Here is a 21,105-nt window from a genome sequence, read left to right on the forward strand (position 1 = left end):
AAAGCTTCTACATTTTCCGAATGATTTATAACATAGTGACATACCACATTAACTCATCGCCGACATTATAATAACATCGCTGATAAAATAGTACCTGACCCGGGCCGGGGCGCGCCATTCCTGGGATCTTGTGCTCGAGCGCTGAATGATGCGTCAACTCAGCTCCGGTCCCATCCCTGGTCTCTTTTGCACTGATCACTAAAGACCTTGGAATACCTGCCAACACATTCGGATAATCCAAAATCCTCCCAACACGTGGCCTATGGCGACACGGGTGGGCATCCAACGAGAGGCCCGCCCGCGGGCTATTAGCTCAATACCGAGCACTCCCCTAACAATTGCGTCGTTACCACTGAGCTGTAAGGGCTCTCAACCACAAGGATAGTTCAATGTGCTCATCAGCACTTAAGTACGATAACTAATAATATGCGGACCAGGCTAGGTAAAAGAACTTAAAAACCAATAGATCAAGTACATCATTGTAACTGCCAGAATGTCTCAAGTAACTCCGTTCATAAAACTACTCACTCCGTAATCACTAACTAGCAGTACAATTACACACCAACTGGTAATACATATAAAGAGAACACGCTTCCGCGGGGAATTAAGTAAAGCTCATGATTGTACACAAACGCAACAAAAAGGAAAAGACCATCCTTTGGAAATGCTGCAGTTCTAACATGGTCGAAGAAGTGGCCTTCAGAAACCGAACCAAGTTTAAATTGTGGTTAACTCCACTTTATCACATGATGATGCATCGGCTCCTTTCTTCTTGTGGTTGAGCTGAAACTTGACTCTGTGACTCTGATGGGTTGTATGTAAACTCAGCTGTATTAAGCCCATACTGATTTACGTGCAAGTCACCAGACAAAACAGAGCACAGGCATCAGAATCATAGGCTATAGAAGACATTGTAGCAAAAAATAGACTCAATTTTATGTTTTCGATAGGAAAAATAAAATGACAAACGGAATTTGCCTAATCACCAAAATGTGGTAACCTGATAGTACTGGAACAATCAGCAAAAAGTCTAAAGCGCGCACACTAACACGCTGGTCTTACTTTGAGACTTCAATAGCTATATTTCTATACTACCATCTCATACAAACTTTAAGGAAATTTTTTTGCCGGAATCTCTCACCTTTTCCCTCATGCGTGTACTCCACGCATCATTTCTGTTTGGTGGTCGCTGATCAAGAGCCCCAGCAACAGGTGCACCAGTTGCTGGAACAGCTTGCCTGTTGGCAATCAATGGCTGCCTGATTTGTTGCCTTGGAGCAATGAGCTCATCATCACTGTCATATTCTGCTGGTCTGTTTGCTGCCCTAACCACTAGAGCGAGCAAGAAAAGTAGAGCCTGAAATTCCATGGAGAATCGTTATATACGCAACATATCGGCACAAGAAAAAACCCAAAAAACCTTTAACTGGTGATATCCAAACCACTAAAACTAGATTCAAGAATCACAACACAAGAACACTCATCTTAGCAGTGCTTTTGTGCAGCAGCTAAACACAGAATGCACAAAACCCTTATCCAGATAAGGAGGGAGATGTTAACCAATATCTGGCAAAGCAGTAGAGGTTCATGAGAAAATTTTAACAACATCAAGGAGCTTGCTGTCATTTTCCTTGTCTCTGGAACCAACATTAATATCACATTTCAATGGTTTTGTTCTTCGACTCTCATTCAAACATTTCTCTCAATCAATGTATTAAAAGGCGAAGGTGTAGGTGACGTGTTCTACGGATAGCTCCGCCTAGGTGAAAACCTTGAGGCCTCACGAGACTTAAGATTTTTAGTATAAACTATATATAATTACGTATATTATAATATTTTGGTGGAATACTGAAAGAGTCTTACAAGAAAAAACAAGAATAAATTTTTAAGAAGAAAAAAAATATAGCATTACACAAAAACAAAAACAAATAATTACTGATTTTTCTTGCTGGCCACTTACTTATTAAGGAATATTATTTTTATAAAATAATATTAAACTTTATAGATATGTTGGGAGAATATGCTTTGAGATGGTGGAAGTTGGAAGTTGGAAATTGGGATGCTGGACAACTGGAAGTCACTTTAAAGAGAAATAGAATCAGCCAAAAAAATAATATTAAAAAAAACAAAAAGTAAGCAAATGAAAGCATGGCAGACTACGCGGTGCTATTCATATTCTTCAAGCAGCATTGGTGCGTCTGCAACTTCCATATTCAAGCGAAATTATCCAGATTCCAAAAGCTCTTACACAAAAAAGACGCCCAATTGAACTCCGCGCCTCGGCCACGTCTAAGCGAGTTTTTGCCTTCTCCCACTGGGCAGAGGCGATTTCACCGACGCCCCGCCTCAAAAGCTGCCTAGGCGCGCCTTGGGGTGCGTTTTTTAAAACACAACTCAATGTTTTTTTTTTTTTTTTTTTTTTTTTTTTTTTTTTTTGGTAAGAAACATAATTTCATTGCAGAAAAGAAGAATGTTAAGAAGCAGCGACAAGATCTCCACAATTTTTCTAGAGCACTGATCCATAAAGAAAGTTTCTTCAATATCATTGTCAAGTAGGAATAATGCCAATGCCATTATAAAAAGGGACAGACTTTCACGCATGAACCAGTCAAAACTCCTTTTCATAGTGAAAAACACTTGAAACCCCATTTTGAAGAGGGAAATCCCCCCTGAAATCAACTGTTATTGCGCTTGACTATTTTGCAAGTGACATTAACACTTATAGGTGAGGGAGTTTCTTTTTCTTCCTATTTTCTTTTTTATTCTTAACTATTTACTCTTGGGCTTTTTGATAACTATTTCGTTTTCAATTTCTGCTTTCACTTTTATGAAATCTGAAAACTCATTCGATAACTACTTTTAGTTTTCAAAAAAAAAAACTAAAAACTGAAAACTGATAGCCAAAAAGTGAAACTCAAACATATAAGACACAATACGAGCTAAGATCCAAAGCATAGAACTTTTCTTCTAATGCTACATGTTGATTAGGCCAAGCCAGAACCAACTAAATGGTGGCAAGCATTCAAATCTAGTCAATGAAAAACAGAGGTAAATTCTCTGCAGAAACTTCAGGTAAGATATTTTTTTTGCCTCTTAAGTATGCTTTTGCTTCCCTTTCAGTGTCTGCACTACTTGCTAAAACATGTCCACCCCCTTCTATTCATCTTATATCTTTCTATACGGGTACGAAGAGTTAGAAATATAATTCCAAATAAAATAAGGGGAAGGGAGGGAACTTCATCCAGAAACGAGACTGTCATGCCAAGCAATCTTCGTTTAAATGATTAAAGGATATAGCCATAAATTCACCCAAAAAAATATTTAATAAAAATCAGACAAAAAGATGTCAAAACAGAAGATGTCAGGACGAGATTCTGGAATTGTGAGAATTACCTCGAAGACAACAGCTCCAAGAGCAACCCATCTGACAATGGTCCAGTGAGCTTTCAGAAATGCATATATCATCTCAAAATCTCCACTTGAATCCGTTGGTATTTCCTAAAGAGTAACTTATGACACTGATTAGATAGCCAATCATACCATTACAATTTAAATTTCAAAACATTAGTTGATACAACACTTACATCTTCCCAGCTTTTGTCAAAGAATATAAAGGCGGCAGCTCCCAGCTCTACCAAGATCAAAAGGATCACCAGGACCGAATACTATGCTGACTTAAGGACCCCATTTTGTTAAATTTAAAACCAAAATAAAGAAAGCATAGGTGCATGCACATTCATGTTTTCGTATGACAGGCATACTATTATCACATAACAGATATGCTATGACACTATTATCGGATATACTTTTAGACAAGAAGAATTGAGTAATTAGGATACACAACTCAGGCAGCAGCCATTCCGTGTCATTGCACCCACGCAACCAAAACAAGAGATGATAAATATAATCGCTCCAATGCCAATAAACAAGTATATGAACCTGAAAAAGAATATGGTGTAAAAAATTGGAGGAAAAAAGAAAGAAGAAATAGCAGCTTGAACTCAACATGAAAAACAAACAATATGAGTGTAATCCTTAACGGGTCTTTATAATTAATATACATACATACATATATATATATATATATATATATATACAAATAAATTCATTAATATGGTATTATGGATTGATCTAGCATACGTAAGGCATAGGTTCCTTCAAGAAAAGTGTAAGCATAGGGAAAAAACGTAAAACAATGATTGTAAAAGATAAAATGGGAAACTCAGAAAAATAAAATGGAGAACTTAATGCAATAAAAGTCAGCTTAATCTTCACTGTGCATCAGCTAACTTAGTGATAAGAACATCGCTTCCAGAAATAGTTGGGGTTGGCACTGAATAGTTGATTAGATCTAGCCTTTTAGATCAATTAGATTTATCAAGTAGAATCATCAGAAGGTCCTAAAAATTTACTTCAATGCTCTAGAGATGCCAACCAGCAACCGATTACTATACTGATGGGACCTCAACCCTTCATTATACAACTTGAACTATTAAAGAATGCAAACCACATACAAAACAGAACACTGATGGTACAAGTTACCAGTAGACGAAAAGAGGGTAGAATTTTGTGGGGTTACTGCAGAATGACTGTCTTGTGGATAGTTTGTGGAAAGGATAGGAGGTTATTTACTATTGGCGAGTGGTGGTGGTGGAGTTTTGGGAGGGAGTGAGGTTCCTAACGTCATTTTGGTGATTGGTTTAAATAGAAATTAGGAAGCCATGTTGATCCAGAAATGCAGTAAGCCCTTGCAGAATGTCCAAGATTTTGTGTACATCTAAATTTTACTCAGACAAAAGCTAAGTTTCTAAATTAAACATTCATTTCACATCCAAACTCTTCTTTAGATAATAGGATAGCTAATTTAGTGTAAATTTCAGTTGTTTTAAAGGAGGAGAAAAAAAAAAAAAAAAAGGAAGGAAATGATTTCATTCCTAAGAATTTCGATCATTTTCTTTATCTTTCTATTTGTCTAAAATCACATAAGGGATACAACACCTGATGGAAAATAAAAATATTAATCAAATGCAAGAAGGTAAGTCTAACACAAGAATACTTGTTACTTCTTATCTGTTTACAGCCACATCAAATATCAAAATAAACAACAGATTTCCTCAATCAGAATAAAATAAATGTGTAACTAGCTATAACTCAAAAGTCAAAAAAACAATTTTAGTGAATTAGGTAGTAGACATACCAAGCTTTTGGCAAATTATCCAAGGTACTAGTTGAAAGAGACACAGTCATGAGCAAAGGTCGGCTCAACTGTACCAAATCATGATCGTCGCCTACAGCTGAAGACATAACGGTTGAGTCTGAAGCTCTCAAGTATTCGACCAGCAAGTAGATCCCATAGCCCACCATGGCCAGCCCCACAAGGGTCAAAACAAAGTTCAACAGCTTCAACAGGCACTCCAAGCACCCCCTGCAGGCCATCCTCGACAACTTCTTCGACCCCTTCAATTTCCAAATTCAAATCAAATGGGTCTCTTCTATTTTATCACTTAGCCGACTACCTTCGACAAAAGACCCACATTTGGCCCGAAGATCAGTAACTCAATCACACAGTTCTGATTACTAACTACCACAAGTTCGCAATTAATTCCATAATTCACACATCGAGTTGTGTTTGGTTGCTTGGAAAGTGTAGAAAAACTACACACATAAACCATCTCTCCAACATTATGCATTTTCTAAGATCAGGGTAATAAATCAACTTAAATTATTTTAAAAAAATAGAAAACCAAAACTATATATGCAATTCAGCTCAAGCTCATCAAAAAATTCCAGTCTTTCCTAGATACGTAATCACCTCAATTTCCCAACCTATTCAACTATCTAATTTTTTCAAAAACTGAAATTTTAACCCATCCAGACTAGCAAAATATCAGATTTAATACGAATAAAAAAAACAAAAAAAACCAAAAGAATAGTTTCATGATGGTTTGGAAATCTTAAAGAGATCAAAATATGAGCGGAAATCGAAAGACTTACAGATTTAGAAGTCACTAGTACGAGGAGCTTGTCGGGTTTCGAGCTTCTTCGGATTCTGATATCAGCCACAGAGGAAGAGGAAGAGGAACAGAGACGATCTCAGCCAAAGGAGGAAGGGCGGTGAGGTTGTTGGTTTTTTTATTGTTTTTTTTTTCTAAATGCCAGCTGGCGTTTTTTTATTTGTACCCCACACCTCCCCATTTGTGCTGTGTCACCGTTTTGTTTTCTATTTGCTGAATGACGTTAATGAACTTATCCATTTTCCGTTGGGACGTTTCTGTGTGCAGTTGCGATAAGCTAAGTGATAATATGGTCAAATCACATATTAATAGGATTTTAAAACAGAATATTTTTTTTTTATTGTGAGAAAATGGAATTTAAAAACCCAGGAAAGTTTGAACAGAAAGGAAATGATAAATACAAATCACGATCGTCAACCACTATGGCCTCCTCGTGGAGAAATTTTTTATTGTGATCGGAATGCAAATGATATATTACATGTTTTTATATAAGTGATGAAATTTTTTATTTTTTAAGTTATTAACTTTTTAACATACATGTCCCACTATTTATATAATAACATATAGTGTATCATCTTGTATTTCGGTTAGATTGAAAAATCTCTCCTACTAGTGAGGGTGCCACAATCTTTGCCACGTAACATTTTTCTGACCATGTAATTTGAAAAAAAAAAAAAACCTATTAAAAATTTATCTTATTTCATTTAATAAAATGTGGACATGTGGTACAATTATAATTACTTACTAGATATGGGCACATACAAAATGTGCAAGATTTTTTTTTTTTTTTTTTTTTGAAATAGAAGGAGAGAGGGAGAGAGTGATAGAGAATGTGGGAGTGGGAAGTTATTTTTATTTTTTATTTTTTTAATTAGAGATATGTTAGTATTACATGTAGATGAGACTTTGTGTCACATCCCATACCAGATGTGACACTTTGAAAAAAACAGCAAAATTTGGTTGTGTGAAATTACATTTCTACCCCATATTTTTTATTCATGTTTTGTTTTAATTAGAAGGTTAAACTGATAATTTCATAAAGTTTTAGTTGATAATGGATGTTTTATTAATTAGTAGAGATTCTAACCTAATCTTATAAATCACACATGAAAAATAAAATATTATAGTGAATAATAATTGATAATGTTTGGAGAGTGAATTAATCATTGTTAAGGCAGTTCACTATTCATTCAAACAGTAACTTCTCCGACTAAGGGGTCTACTATTGTTGGTTGGGACGCGTTATATTTGTTGCTAAAGCATTTGTCTTATGTGATGTGCTGAAATTTGCAAAAATCAAAAGTTTTAGAGATGTATGTATGTTGGTGAATTTTCTTAGGACGTCAGGCTACTAGCATTGGGTATCAGATTACTTGCACGATCATTTTCTTTTATATCTTGGACTCGTATTATTTGGGAGGCAAATTTTCTTGCTAATGTCATTACTAGCATTGGACACTACATTCATGATACTTTTATTTGGGATATGTCTTTACCAACTATTGCTAAAAATGTCTTTTTCTTCAATTGTATTAAAAATGGTTGAACTTGAAATTTCTTTTTGAATAAATTTATTTTTTCCCAAAAATAAAAAAAAAAACTCCTCTAACCGGGAGGCACACCCAAAAAAGTAGATGGAAATGCTTTTGATATCACCCATAAGAAAAGTCATACCTTCCCCCTTTTTATTAAAATATATATATATATATATATATATATATATATTTCCGTTAATTTTCTTATTATTTGGTATAATAAGTTAATGGCACTAACAACGCTTCTAGTGATTCAGTGATAAGGGTGCGAACTGTGACTATCTTATAAATAAAAAATGTGAGAGGTTTCGGGTTCAAGGCTCCAAAATGGTGAGTGGCTGCAGACAGAGTTTAATTTCCCATAGCCTTTTCGCACCTAAAAAAGATGGATAACCGTGATTTGTCACTAGTTGTTCCTTTGTTTAAAGAGAAAAATAAAAAAATAAAAAAGCTACTAGTGTAGTACAATACTAAGACCTAAATCTAACTGACGTTCAAGACACAATCAACCACAGGTCAACACAAGATTGGTCAAATTAATAGAAGGTAGGAATCCTACCTACCAGTACTACATTCTATCAAATTCCAATCAGATAAGAGATCCCTTCCGGATTTCTTCCATCAAGACCACCGAATCAAGTGAACTGGATTTTTGAAATTTTATCCAACGGCTCACCTGTTTTGACCTCTTAATAGCTATAATAATTTTTGCCCATTAAATGAAATTTCAAAGGTCCCGATCACTTGATCCGGTGACCTTGGTGGAAGCGATCTGGAGAGGATCTCTTCTCTTCCAATCAGAGTTTACGATGCCAGTGTGCCTCCTCTAATCTAAATTCGATTCCATTTTTCTTGAACAATACTAATTTAGAATACTCTCTTGCAAGGTTCTAAAAGACGCTAAGCGTTAATCGGGTGGCGAACTAGGGACTAGCGCCTAGACGGATTTAAGTAAATCTATTATATTTCGTGTAAATAAGTGTTTGTTTATACTTAAAATATATATAATTTCATTATAAACTACAAAATAGAATAACATATATATTAGGAAGTATTGGAACATAATGAAAACATGGGAAACATGCATATAATGTGTATTCATTTAAGTATTCAACAAGTCCCTTACAATTTATTGACAAAAATAAAATACAAAATAAAAGTTATCTATTTTCTGTCTAAGTGAGTCACAACCTAGGCGGGTCTAGGTAGGCGCCTCAGTAGGTCTAGGCAACGTTTCTTAATTTTCAAACACATAGACATTAATCGGGACGGTGGCCAACCGCCTAGCGCCTAAGCGGCTAGGCAGAGATTTTTAGAATAGTGCTCTCTTGTAAAAAAAGTTTAATTAATTTTAAAATAATTTTTTGTCTTACATGCAATTTTTTTTTTTTTTGTTAAAAAAAGGGGCTAATATTCTGACAAAATAGAAATTACAAAATAATATCACGAGATTGAGAGACTTTAGAAAAATCAGACAATAATATATGCTTACAAAAAGATGGAGCTTGTCAATCAGGAATGAAATTCATCTCAAGTTAGATAAGCCGAATATTACATTCTCAGTCACACAGTAACATTGCACAACAAGCTTGAATTGATGCATGTATAAGATGACTGTTAGTTGCACCATGTGATATCAACTTGGGATACTAGGTTTTAAAATAGATTCTAAACGAGACTAAAAAGAGAGAATAGTTTGAGCTCGAAACACATTAGATTAACAAAAAAAAATCATGTATGAAATGGCACAGTGGCAATTTGGCATGTTATTTGTTCTTTTTTTAGTAAACTAGTATTTTCTACAAGATAAGTAGCTTTCATCGCTATTTTTTTCTTTTAAATATAAGCAATGTTTCTACTCTAAACAATACTAAGGCCTCGTTTGGTATGTCAAACTGTACTTGTTAGAGCAAATTTTCGTCGTGGTTTAATTGACGAAAACCTATACATCAAAGACAAAAGACAACAGAGTTAGACTAAGGCCTGGTTTGGTACTTGATAAGCTCATATTTATATATATTTTATATCAAATTCACTTGTCTTTTCTTAGTTAGTTCCTTATATTTTTGAGTTATTTACTTTGTTTTTGTGTTTTGTAGGATTTGTCAAGTAAAGAAAAGAAAAATAACACAAGTGGAATGTTAAGTAATAAATTCGTCAAAACTGCCTGTGCAGGTTAGCTGACTTTGGAAGCAAGTTGCGGACAGCTCAGAATGAATTAGAGAATGAGCCTTATATGCTTGGAAAGCTACGGATGTCTATTTTCTGGAGCATTTTACAGATTGTTAATATCATTTTTCTAGAAAAAGTTATGGCCGTTCAAACACTGAAAGGTTCCCAGGATGCGGAGCAGTTTGTAACTGACAAAGAAGCATTGAAAGCAATAAATCCCATAAAACTAACAGCCAAAACTGATGCAGCCAAGAACAAGCCAACTAACACCTATTCAAATATCAGAGGAAATGAAAAATTAAGTGAGAGTAATGGGCATAAAGGCTGCCCAAAGAGTTACAATTGTTTTGGCATTTCCTCCCACTTATTGTCATCACTAAATGGCTGTTAGTGGGGTGAGTTATGGAGAAAAAACTGTGGTAGCAGAAAAGAGGAAAATACCTACAGGTTGCAGCAACAAAGGGGGAGAAAAAGTGTGAAAAAAAAAGGGAGAAAAAAAAGAAGCAAAGCAAGGGAAAAAGGAAGGCTGCTGCGTTGGGGAAGGAAGGAAAGGAAGGAGGAAATCTTGGCATTCTCTTCTCTCGGTTTTATCTTCTCAAACTCATGTCTTTCTTTTGGTTTAATTTGAGAATTATGTGTAACTAATTTTTAGTAGTTAGGGGCTGTTTTGAAGCCCCTAATATGATTGCAAGTTTGTTATGACATTTCGTTTGAATTACTTTTACGAATGGATGAAAATTGGTTCACTACTTGTCTCATTGATGAATTCTTTATGTGTTTTCTATGGATTCATACTTAGTAAGCATATCTAGGATTCTAATGCTATGAATATGTGTGTGCCTGCCCTTGTCGAATGAGGACCTACATATGTTCTAGAGTAGTACTTGTTAATTGCGATTAACATGTGAATCAATTTCTAGGATAAGTAAGACAACGCTAGTACTTACGATGCCTTGTGATGACTCAAACTCTTTTCGTTCTTAATGATTTCTACTTGTTAAATCTATGAACACCACATTCTAGATTGCATGTTAGGGACTAAGTTAAGTTGAAAACGCCATTCTCTTAACATACTACATAAGAAAGAGTAATGGGTTGAGTTCTAACATTGAGCCAACTTGAGCATCTTCATCCAAAAATGAAAGGAATTTGAATGAAACATAACATGTTTGCATGATTATTTGGTGGTGGATAGCAATTCCCCTAACTCGTTTTTCTTAATTTGTGAACTACTCAAAAATCTGTCTCTGTTCTGTTTTTGTTCGATTTAATTTAAATAGCAAATCAACTCCAAAAATCCCAAAAATTTGTGTGAGTGTAGCTCTGTGTGTCTAGTATCTGCATATAAAATTTCGTAGACTTTAGATAAGTGTAAGTCAGTCTAATAATTATTTTTCGGTGGCTGGTCAGTAGGGACAGCAACCCAGTTTTTGTGACATTTTAAGTAGTTAGATAAAACAATCTTCTGCGGGAAAGACCCTTATTTTCATATGCTACAATTGACAAATATTAGTGTTAATAAGGAAAATCAATAGGATATTTGTGTGCTACTTTGTGGTGTGCTTTTAATCTTATCAGTACTGAGGTGATTATGAAAAAAGCTGGTATCAAAAAAAGCTGGGAGCTGTTTTTGTGTTTGGTAAACATTCAACTTCAGCTTTTTTTCACAGTTTTGGGTGAAAAAAAGCCAAAAACAAGAAGCTGCAAAACCTACCTTTGAAAAACCGGTTTTTTTTCACATCTGTTTTATATAAAAGTTTACCAAACACTATAATACTGCTTTTTTTTTTATTTTTTCAAAAGTACTTTTACAAAAAAGTTTACCAAACACTCTACTGCTTTATTTCACAGCTGCTTATTCTCACAGCACAGCAGAAGTAGCTTTTTTTTCAAAGCACAGCAATACCAAACCAGCCCTAACACCAGTGTGGTGTTAACCAAAGGGCCTCTGATGCCTAATTCAGAAAGATTGTCGGAAGTACGAAGAGTCTAGTGATAGTTCTTGATTACTAGAATACAGTGGTTGACCTTGGTTACTTATAGAGAATTGAAAGGTTAACCCTAGAGTCCAAGTTCGTTGAACTGTTAACAGAGTGTTACCTAATCTGCACACTGATGGTTGCCATTGTCGTCATCATGTATAGAACTTCGGATTATGTGGGCCTTAGACACATTTCAAGACGGGACCAGTGAATCCTCAACGACATAAGGTGTTGTTTCTCATGTAAAAGATGGATGCTTCGTTTTGCAGTTTGCGATCTTCCAACCTCTGATAACAGGGTCTTGCCAGCAAGGCGAAGGGTCAATCTGCATTACTTCGAGTTCGACCTCGTCGATGCTTGTTCATTCGAGGTCCTCGACAGTGATTGACCTTCAAAATTGTGGTTCAAGGTAGATCAAAGGTTGACAAAGACGTGAACATGAAAGTTATCTGCTCGGGGAATTTGGTTAAAGTGGAGACTGGAAAGGCTTCGAGAAGCTCTTAAGCTTTTTTCTAAGTATCGAATCATCCTTATGTGCTTTTCATGTATTCGGTGGATTGTTTGATTGGTGATCAGCAGGGAATCAGAATGGATGGCTATCTTTCTTACTGATATTTCTTTTGCTAGCCTTGAACTTGCAAGCAATGCTTTATACTCTAACTTTGTTTGAGGCATTGAAATCCAAGCGAGAGTGACTGTTAAAGCATAGATCCATCGGGGGTGACTAGTACCAGTCTTGCGCATGCGCCTTTTTGTTAGAAGATCCATCTACATGCAAGCGCAACATGTTGTGCGAGCAGTCTACTTGGTTGAGATTGTCATCTTTGGATCCTTCGTTGGGCATTTTTTGACCACATGAGCTGACCAGAGTTGGATGATCATTTATTCTAGAAGGAGTAAACTCCGCTATGAAATTTGCCAGGGCTTGAGTCTTGATGGGGGTTCGGTGCCGGTATGTTGGTCTTAGGTTTAAAAAATTGAAATTTCACAATGATTTTGGTCCAACAATTGCATGCAAAAATAAATTCAGAGGGTGGAAGCAAATACACACATGCAAATCAAAATTCCAAACCAATGAATATTTGAACTCACTTTATGGGCTAAAAGGAAAGGAAAGGGATATTAAAAACTACCACTTGTAGCACTACTTTGATTTTGAAAAATCAAAGTTAATCACCCTTTGTGTACGGCCTCCTTTCCTCTTGGTCTTGTTGTGAACTCCCTCACACCAAAGTGAGGGTGCCTCTACTTTCAACACCTAGAAACAAGGATGATGGATGTTGAACAAGAGAGAGAGGCTAGTACACTCTTGCGAGGGTTGGTTTATTTCGGTGTAAAGAGATCGAGAAAGGTTTTCTATTTCTTTTTCTTCTTGCTCTCAAAAGGAGTAAGTACGTTATATATATATAGAAGGCCTTTAAGGGAAGAGAATTCCAGTTTTTTTTCCAAAAAATAGATTTTAGTTGTGAGGCCCATTCCACATCGAACTTCAACCGTCTATTCTAAAACAACCCTCACTCACCTCTCTCTCTCTCCTATATCCGGCCATTAGGCCTTTAATCCCTTAATTGGGCTCCATCATACTTTCAAGTCACTTTTTTTCTTTCTTTCAGGTTATTGCTAAGTCACTTTAGTGACTTAAGTTCTCTAAATGGGTATAAGCCCAACGAGCCCACTTGAATTCAAAACCATTCCAATGCCCATTTAAAACTTAAAACTTACAAGCACCCAAAAATTAATTAATAAATATTAATTAATTTCAATCTCAACATAATTATCACATTACTTATTCCGTCATTGAATAAACTTTATAATCCTTGATTCTAAATTAGGCTGCGTGATCCGTAAGGTTCTAATTAACGAGGTAGTGAAACAAGGGCCTCACAGATTGTAAGTGACATCTTGATGCATGTCATAGCTCTCAAGTCAATAGAGAACTAAAGGAGAGAATCTATTGCAATTATTACAATGCAATGTAGTCCATCTCAATTTTTAGTCATTTGTTTAGGGTATTCCATGTCACTTTGCGTAAACCACATTCCATTGATTCATTTAGTTATATGCTCTCGCCAAAGACATATGAATCATCCCGAAAGAGCATTTTCCCTGTAATGTAAAGCTTAGAGATTCCTTATTGTACGGTCACTTGCCTCTATGAATAGATCAATGGCCCAGACCAAGCACTTGATAACCCCAAGGGGTGTAATGCATATCTCATTTCATTGACCTATATATCCACAAGACAACCGTTATTTAGAGACTCTCCATCTTACTCTTCAATAATGTGTTTTGTCAAATTTTTCTCAAAAATGAAAAATTGAAAAAAGTTCATATGATGAAAACTAACAAAGTTACTAAGATTTTTAAAGTTTGTCGGAGCAAGATTATGAATTAGTAAATATTAGTTTTCAAATTGCAATGTGGGTAACAAATTTGTATTACAAGAGTCACATTAAAGAAAATGTTGGAGGATAAATTTTTCAATGCGGCAGACATATTGTGGATGCAAATTTCCGCCATCTTCTCCTTTGACGAAAATGCACCTGCAAAATAATAACACTTAAGATTAAGGCCAAAAGCCTCACGTGCCCACGATGAATTGGGGGGAGGGGGGTTTTGGCCGAAGAATCTTCGATGCCAAAATTAGAATTATGAAAAAATGTGTTTAGGAGTTTATGGGTAGCAAATGGCTTAGTTTTTTAGTGGAACAATAGGGCTATTAATAGGGAAATTGCCGGCCCTTAGGGTGAGGAGTGGCCGATCATATATGGTGGTAATTGAAGAATAATTGCAAGATATTATGTGAAATAATATTTTGTAATTAACATGGCAATTATTCCTAAATTAAATAGGAAGTTTTGGGCGTTACATTTTGAATAAAATCAATAAGGGATTGATGATGAGTGATTAGAGGGATTTGAATAAATACTATATTGATCACTTTTGACCCTTCCTTGATTGAGCCGTTATTGTCCGCTGCATGCGTGTGAGAATTCCGGTGTGCCTCGAGAGTAATTTTGTCCTTCTTATCCAAAAATCCACGTGTCACCTCCATGATTTTTGAGATTATTTTTGTCTCCACAAATATGGTCCATACACCAAGTGTTATAATAAAAGTGATTAAAGTTTTATTTTATTTTTTATTTTTTATTTTTAAGTACTCAATCACTTATTTTATAAAATTTGGTATACCGGAACCCAATAGGATCCTTTCCAGATCCCTTTGGTGAGGATCCTGGGGATCTGTTTACACGCTCTGACTTCGATATGTCCAAATATCAAGATAGGCACGTGCTGGGCGACACTCGAGGATGACGAAGCCATTTTAAACATGCATGCAAGTTATAAAGAAAGAACGAACATAAACAAAATGTGTAAATTTGAATATAATGAAATAGGCGTTTGCATGAATGTGTTCAGAGCATACAACTAATCAAGAAAAGTACGAAGGGAATATTTTAAAATAAATGAGATTACAGAGAAAGTGAGTCTTATTACAAGATGGGAGTTCGAAGATACCAACATAGAAGTGCCTTGACGCCGGGATCGTGTGCCTCGATTCTAACTCTTGAAGGGGGGCGCAAAACAAAAGGCTGAGTGGACCAAAGTTTATAATAATAATACTAATAATAAGAAAACCATTGTTTTTTTTAATATACTAACCCCCTATTCTGAAAACACATATATAGTACTACATAGTAGGTTTTCTGAAAACTCTAGCATGCTATGAAAAACGTTCGTAAAACAAGTACGTATAAACCAGTACTCAGTAATGGAAATATAGTCGCATGAAGGCAAATCCGAAATCTCCGTAAATCACATCACTGATGTACTCAACTAGGGGTATCATAGTGGCCCGAAGGCATAACCATCACCAAAGGTGAAGTTGTACGACACTGGGTTACGCCAGTGAAGAAATCATGGTCCATCATTCGAAGGTGAAGCTGTAAGACTTTGGGTTACGTTAGAGAAGAGATATATGTATATATATGTATATGTACTGGGTTCATCACCCAAAGATGAAGCTGTGCAACTCCAGGTTACACCAGAGAAGAAACATAGGGTCTATCACCTGAAGGTGAAGCTGTACAACTTTGGGTTACCCTAGAGAAGAAACATATACATATAACAAATCACACCGACATTAGCCCAGGGCTAGTGAAGCTAGGGGTATGTCATAAATATCCTCAACTGTGTCCTATGGCCATAGACGTCTACATACCCGGTTGTGTGTATGTGTTGTATGATAACCCACTAGATAAACACCGAAAACGTATCTCAAAAGTCTCATATCAAATCTGAAGCTTAAAAGCTCAAAGCCTTATCTCATAAATCCATGTTAATCCATATTCGTAAATCCATAGAATTTCATAGATGAAAATTCCATAATTCATAGCCTTTAGTAAAACATAAATTCAATAAATCATAACTATTTCGTACAAGCAATTTAAATAAATCATAACTTATAAAAATCCGTAAAACATACTATAACACATATTTGATTCATGAAATATGAAATGCATGCAAGCCTAATATTTTATAAAAACATGCAATTTGAGAAGGGATCCATTCATTGTATTCCATTGCCCGGGGAGCCGTTCAAACTAGGGAGGATGGGTCACTTCCAATCGACACACCTAAACACAAATAGAGATCATTTAATAAAACTCTACCAAAACAATAGAATTTGGGAAAACGGATAGTGGATTCAAATTCGGCACGTCGAAAAACATAAAGAGGGACCTCGGGTTCCCCCTTGCTCCGCCATAAGGTCACTGCACGCGTCGTCATGCGTCGAGATGGGTCGCCAAAAATTTTGCCAGAAAAGTCGTTGCCACGGTGGAGGAGGCACGTTTGCACCACGCGCCGGCCACTACGCGGACCCACGTGCAGGTCAGGTTAGGTTAGGGTTAATGGCCTAGGGGTTTGGACCGGGTCTGGTTACTAGGTTGGACTAGTTTTGGGTTGGGCTTGGTTAGATCTGATTAGGCTATAGGTTAGGTCGACCTAATTTCAGGTTGTGGGTTCGCCGAATTCTGGAAAAATGGTCGGGAAACTCCCGAGCTCCGTTTAGCTTCACATCTCAACTAAAATTCACCATTTAAAAACCAACTAAGAGAATAGAGATTTAGTTTATACCATTTTGATTCATAGCCGTGGCAGAAAAATGGCCAGAAAAACGCTTGCAACCTCACGGTCCCTCGTCGAAAACTAGAAAAGTTTCCACCTTCGTTGCTTCTGTGTCCAATACCCTTAAATCAGAAATTTTGCATCCTAATATTGTTTCTAACTTATGAAGGAAGAACGGCAGAGGTGATTCGCAGCTTACTTTGATCGTAGAATTGGAAATCTCACCGGAGTTTGCGAGATTGAGTGGCGGTGGTGTTGTGCATCAATGAACCGAGAAGGAAAAGGACGAGAGAGTAAGTGAGTGAAGGAAGATGGCAAGGTGAAGGACGAGGTGGTAGTTTAGGTTATAGTGGCAGAGCTCGCCGGAGTGGCGAGTTTGTGACAGTGATGGTGATTCAGCCACTCTCACAGAGAGAGAAAGAGAATAATGAGAGGGATGAAGAGTTTGAGAGAGAGAGAGAGAGAAATGGTTCTAGAGAGAGATGTCACAGGAGGGGGACACATGGGCCAAAAAGAACACTCTAGAAAATGGGGGAGAAATTGCCACGTGTCAGCCCGAGAGTGATCCATGGTGGAAAATATCTTTACTAGGAAAATTACCAAAATGCCCATACGTTTTGAATTCCGTACAATCTTCATTTTAGCTCCAAATTCAATTCTGCTTGCACCCACGTGTTTGTAGCGACAAGTATTATAAAGATATGCCAAGGAAAAAAATCTTATGCGACGTGGCAAAGCTGTCAACAAAAGTCAATGTTTTGCCTCGAAGGGCAGTTTTGTAAATTCACATTTTAAAATTATAAAAACTGAAATATTTGGGGATGGGTCGTTAATTCTGCGAATCGTGTCTGTTCATCGTACGGTCAGTTTTTGTCAAGTACTGTTTATGTTTATTTTTAAATAAAAATATTTAAAATGATTTTTGACCTCACAATGTACGATGAACGGACACGATTCATGGATCTCCAAGATCCTCGCAAAGAGGATCCGAACTCTACCGGAACCCACTACACTGAAAAATCTCTCTTGTTGGAGATGCTATCTTTTATGAATATCAAACGGGTCCACACTGACAACAGTAGCCTCTGATTGTATTGCTTATGACTGACTATTGATCCTTATAAAATAATTGATGACTGATGCTGCCTTCCCCAACTGAGAAGAAAAAGCTGGAATCTCCATTTGGCAATTGACAAATTGGTCACAGTTTAGTAGCTTTATTGCTATTAGTAACCATGGCGACGACCCTATTGACCACAAGCCAAGGCATGACAACGCCACCCCCACCAATACTAGTAGCCCATCCTCCACCTTGTGTGATGACGGTGGCCTCAACTGTAGATGCAAATTTTCGCCTTCTTTTTCTTGGACGAAAATACACCTGCAAAACAATTAACACCTTAGGTCAAGGCCAAGAGCCTCACGTGCCCATAATGAATTTTTGGGGGGGAGGGGGAGAGGGAAGGGTTTGGCCGAAGAACCTTCGATGCCAAAGTTAGAATTTGAAAGAGAAAGTGTTTAGAGAAATTTGGATAATTTTAGAAGAAAATTGGACTTAGGTTTTTGGAGAAATGAGAGGGTATATATAGGGGTGTGACTGACCCTATTTGGTGAAATAGGGACCGGCCACTTATGGTGGTGATTTGAGTGTAATTGCGATCAATTAGGTAATTAATCAATTAATTACCTAATCAGATAGGTTGCTCCTGAGAGATGAGGTAAATCGGATCAAGGCAGAGGCATTAGCTTGCCCGATCACCGTTGTGGAGCCTACTACAAATGAGGGTGGGAAAAAGAGATTTTCCCCACCTACTCAAGAGATGCCGGCTGAGAAAAAACTAAAGATTTCTTCCGCTGCTCGCGAGGGTTCTCCGGCTGCCCTCAGGCTTGTGATTAACTTGACTTCTTCCAAAGGAGAGAAAGATGAGGCTACTGGATTTGTGCCAGTGATGCCTGTTGTTCCAAAGGTGGCTAGTTAGATTGCTGATAGGATTGCTCAACGTAAAAGTTCCACCGTGCCCCCAGTTTTGAAGTTTGTGCAAAAACGTCTGTCTAGGGTTAAGCCTGGTTCACCTTTGGAGAGACTTGCTACTATGAAGAGCAACAAGGTGAACTCATATACTAAAATGGCACCAAAACCCACTTCTCTTGCTACTGAGATTGATTAGCCTGTTAAGAGTGAGAAGATTGCTTGTGCAGGAAATTATGAAAAATTAGCCAAGCTTGCTCCCGGGGAAGCTATTGAGGTTTGTGCGCTCTTGAAACCAGATCTGCTTGAAGAAATAAATGCATGTGCCAAGTTTATTGATGGCGTTAAAGAGGTTGTCTGCCCAAGTTCCTTTGTGAAACATATGATCGAGTATAGGAGGATTGCTTTGCTTGCCATGATGCAGAAAACGGTGATCTGGCAGTTGATTCTATGTTCCTTGACCAAGAGGATACCAAGGTTTCCAAGGGGGTGGCAAAGACTATGACAACTGAAGCTTATTTCTTAGTCGAAAAGATCAAGAAGTTGGAATCTGAGCTTGCTGCTTTGAAGGGGTCTAATATCTCTACCCTCACTTCTCTGCATCTTGAGACCACTCGCCAAGAGATCGTAGATTTGAAGACTAGGCCTGACGTGATCCTAGTTAAGTATAAAAGTGCAGAGAATGAGAACGGGTATTACATGCCTTAGATTCAAGGCCTTGAGCGTGCCGTCTATGAGCTTCGCTCTGCTACTTACGCAAAGGATGAAGAGCTAATCTTTGCTTATAATCAAGTGATCCACTTCAAAAAGGTTGTTGATAGGCTTGAACCCTAAGTGTTGGAACTCCAAGGTGCTTTGAAGATCAACGAGAGCCTAAAGAAGGAAGTGGAAGAGCTGCAATGCGTCCGTGTTAGCCTGCTCAAGGAGAATGGGCAGTTGAAGGGTGAAAAGGTTGGGCAAGAGACCTCGCTTGCTTAGAGTCAAGCTGATTTCTACAAGCTGGGTTATGTAGACTATCTCTTGCCATTTGGCTTTGAGTTTGCTGGGAAAGACTTTAAGACATTTTTTATTTCTCCGGAAGACTTGTTTGCTTTTACTTTTGAGGCTTCCATTGGTGAAGTAGTCGGAGAAGTTGGTGCCCAAGCTGGAGCAGCTGGGGGTGAAGCGCCGGATGATACCACTGCTGAGAACGTCGCTGCTGCTGAAGGTGTGGCGACCAAGTAGTCGTGGGATGTCCAAGCTGCTGAAGAGTAGTCTTCTTAGATAGTCTTTAAGATTTTCTTTGTTTTCCTTGTTACTTTTTGCTTTGCTTGAACTTTTTCGACCTTTGCTAGTTGTTTATCAATTTTGCTAGAAAATTTAATAAACTTGCCTCATTCGCTTTTCTTCATCTTCGTTTCTTTTGTTCATACTCAACCTTTAACTTCTAGATTAGTGGCAGACGTGCTACTTTTTAATAAGCAGATAGGCTCGCGTAGCTTATGCAGCCATGGGTGTTGGTGTAGAACTTTGTAAAGTTGTTAGCCATAGGATCAGCAGCCAGACGTCTTACTTACAGAAGCAGACAAGTCCACGTGACCATTAAGCTGTTAACCTTGGCTTTCTTCAATCCTTTGAGCTGTGTGGTTTGCATCACAATGTACTAAAGATTTTTGGGTTATGAAATTCGCTAACCTTTCGTATAAAAAATACACGGTTGTATGGAATTTCGTAAGCAAAGGTTCGCGTGACCACTAGTCTGTTAACCTTGGCTTTCTTTAATTGTTTGAGCTGTACATGAGTGATCAGTTGTTGTAAGCATGTAGTCGAGCCAAGTTGTAAATTACTTCTGAATTCCTCATTGAAAAAAGAGTGAAACGAACAAAAACTTAGCTGTAAAGTAGAAACTGCATAACAACTGGATAGTCCTTAGCTTGCGAGATGGTGCCCGTTAAACTGCTTGAGTCTTCGAGTTTTGATGTAGCAGAAGGTCACACATGGTACTTCCTTAGATTGTAGGCGTTCCACTGCTTTTCAGTCTCTTTATCGTTCATGGTGGCGAGGGTGTAGCTACCTTTGTTGCCTACTCTGTTGATCTTGTATGGACCTTCCCAGATAGGATCCATCTTTTTGGAACCTTCTCTTCGGGTGGTGGTGAAGACTTTTCTTAGGATTAGATCTTTGGGTTGGAATTGTCGAATCTTGGCCTTTTGTTGTAGCTAGAGATGAGCTGCTACTGGTAAGCTGCGATGCGGGTGATGACCCTTTCGTATTTCTCCTCTGCCAGATCTAGATTCGTGGTCATCTTCTTTTCATTTTGCTCG

At 37.4% G+C, this 21,105-nt stretch overlaps 1 protein-coding gene across 3 annotated transcripts; it reads right to left on the minus strand.

Moving 5' to 3' along the window:
- Positions 1-439: 439 nt before the first annotated feature.
- On the minus strand, positions 440-6,151 carry LOC103960430 (tobamovirus multiplication protein 2A). 3 transcript variants are annotated; one of them, XM_009372900.2, is made up of 7 exons: positions 5,995-6,151; positions 5,198-5,457; positions 3,840-3,939; positions 3,585-3,665; positions 3,394-3,498; positions 1,142-1,357; positions 440-844 (listed from the first exon to the last, which is right to left on the minus strand). In XM_009372900.2, the coding sequence occupies exons 2-7, from the start codon at positions 5,434-5,436 to the stop codon at positions 743-745; spliced, it is 843 nt and encodes a 280-aa protein (XP_009371175.2). In that variant the 5' UTR covers positions 5,437-5,457; positions 5,995-6,151; the 3' UTR covers positions 440-742. The 3 variants fall into 3 exon arrangements, with proteins under 3 accessions (XP_009371175.2, XP_009371176.2, XP_009371177.2); XM_009372901.2 differs by having other exon boundaries at positions 5,198-5,512; XM_009372902.2 differs by having other exon boundaries at positions 5,198-5,516; positions 5,995-6,132.
- Positions 6,152-21,105: the final 14,954 nt, after the last annotated feature.

This window comes from the organism of the source record quoted next, unplaced genomic scaffold (assembly GCF_019419815.1).
Source record: "Pyrus x bretschneideri cultivar Hongxiangsu unplaced genomic scaffold, Pyrus_bretschneideri_v1 Contig34, whole genome shotgun sequence".
Classification (NCBI taxonomy): Eukaryota; Viridiplantae; Streptophyta; class Magnoliopsida; order Rosales; family Rosaceae; genus Pyrus; species Pyrus x bretschneideri.

Bases quoted from the DNA above. Each gene is read 5' to 3' on its own strand.
- LOC103960430 (XM_009372900.2), bottom strand. From the start codon at position 5,436: ATGGCCTGCAGGGGGTGCTTGGAGTGCCTGTTGAAGCTGTTGAACTTT. The intron at 3,940-5,197 runs GTATGTCTACTA...ATTCTTTTTCAG, and splicing joins GATAATTTGCCAAAAGCTTG to GTTCATATACTTGTTTATTG. The intron at 3,499-3,584 runs GTAAGTGTTGTA...GTTACTCTTTAG, and splicing joins TTGACAAAAGCTGGGAAGAT to GAAATACCAACGGATTCAAG.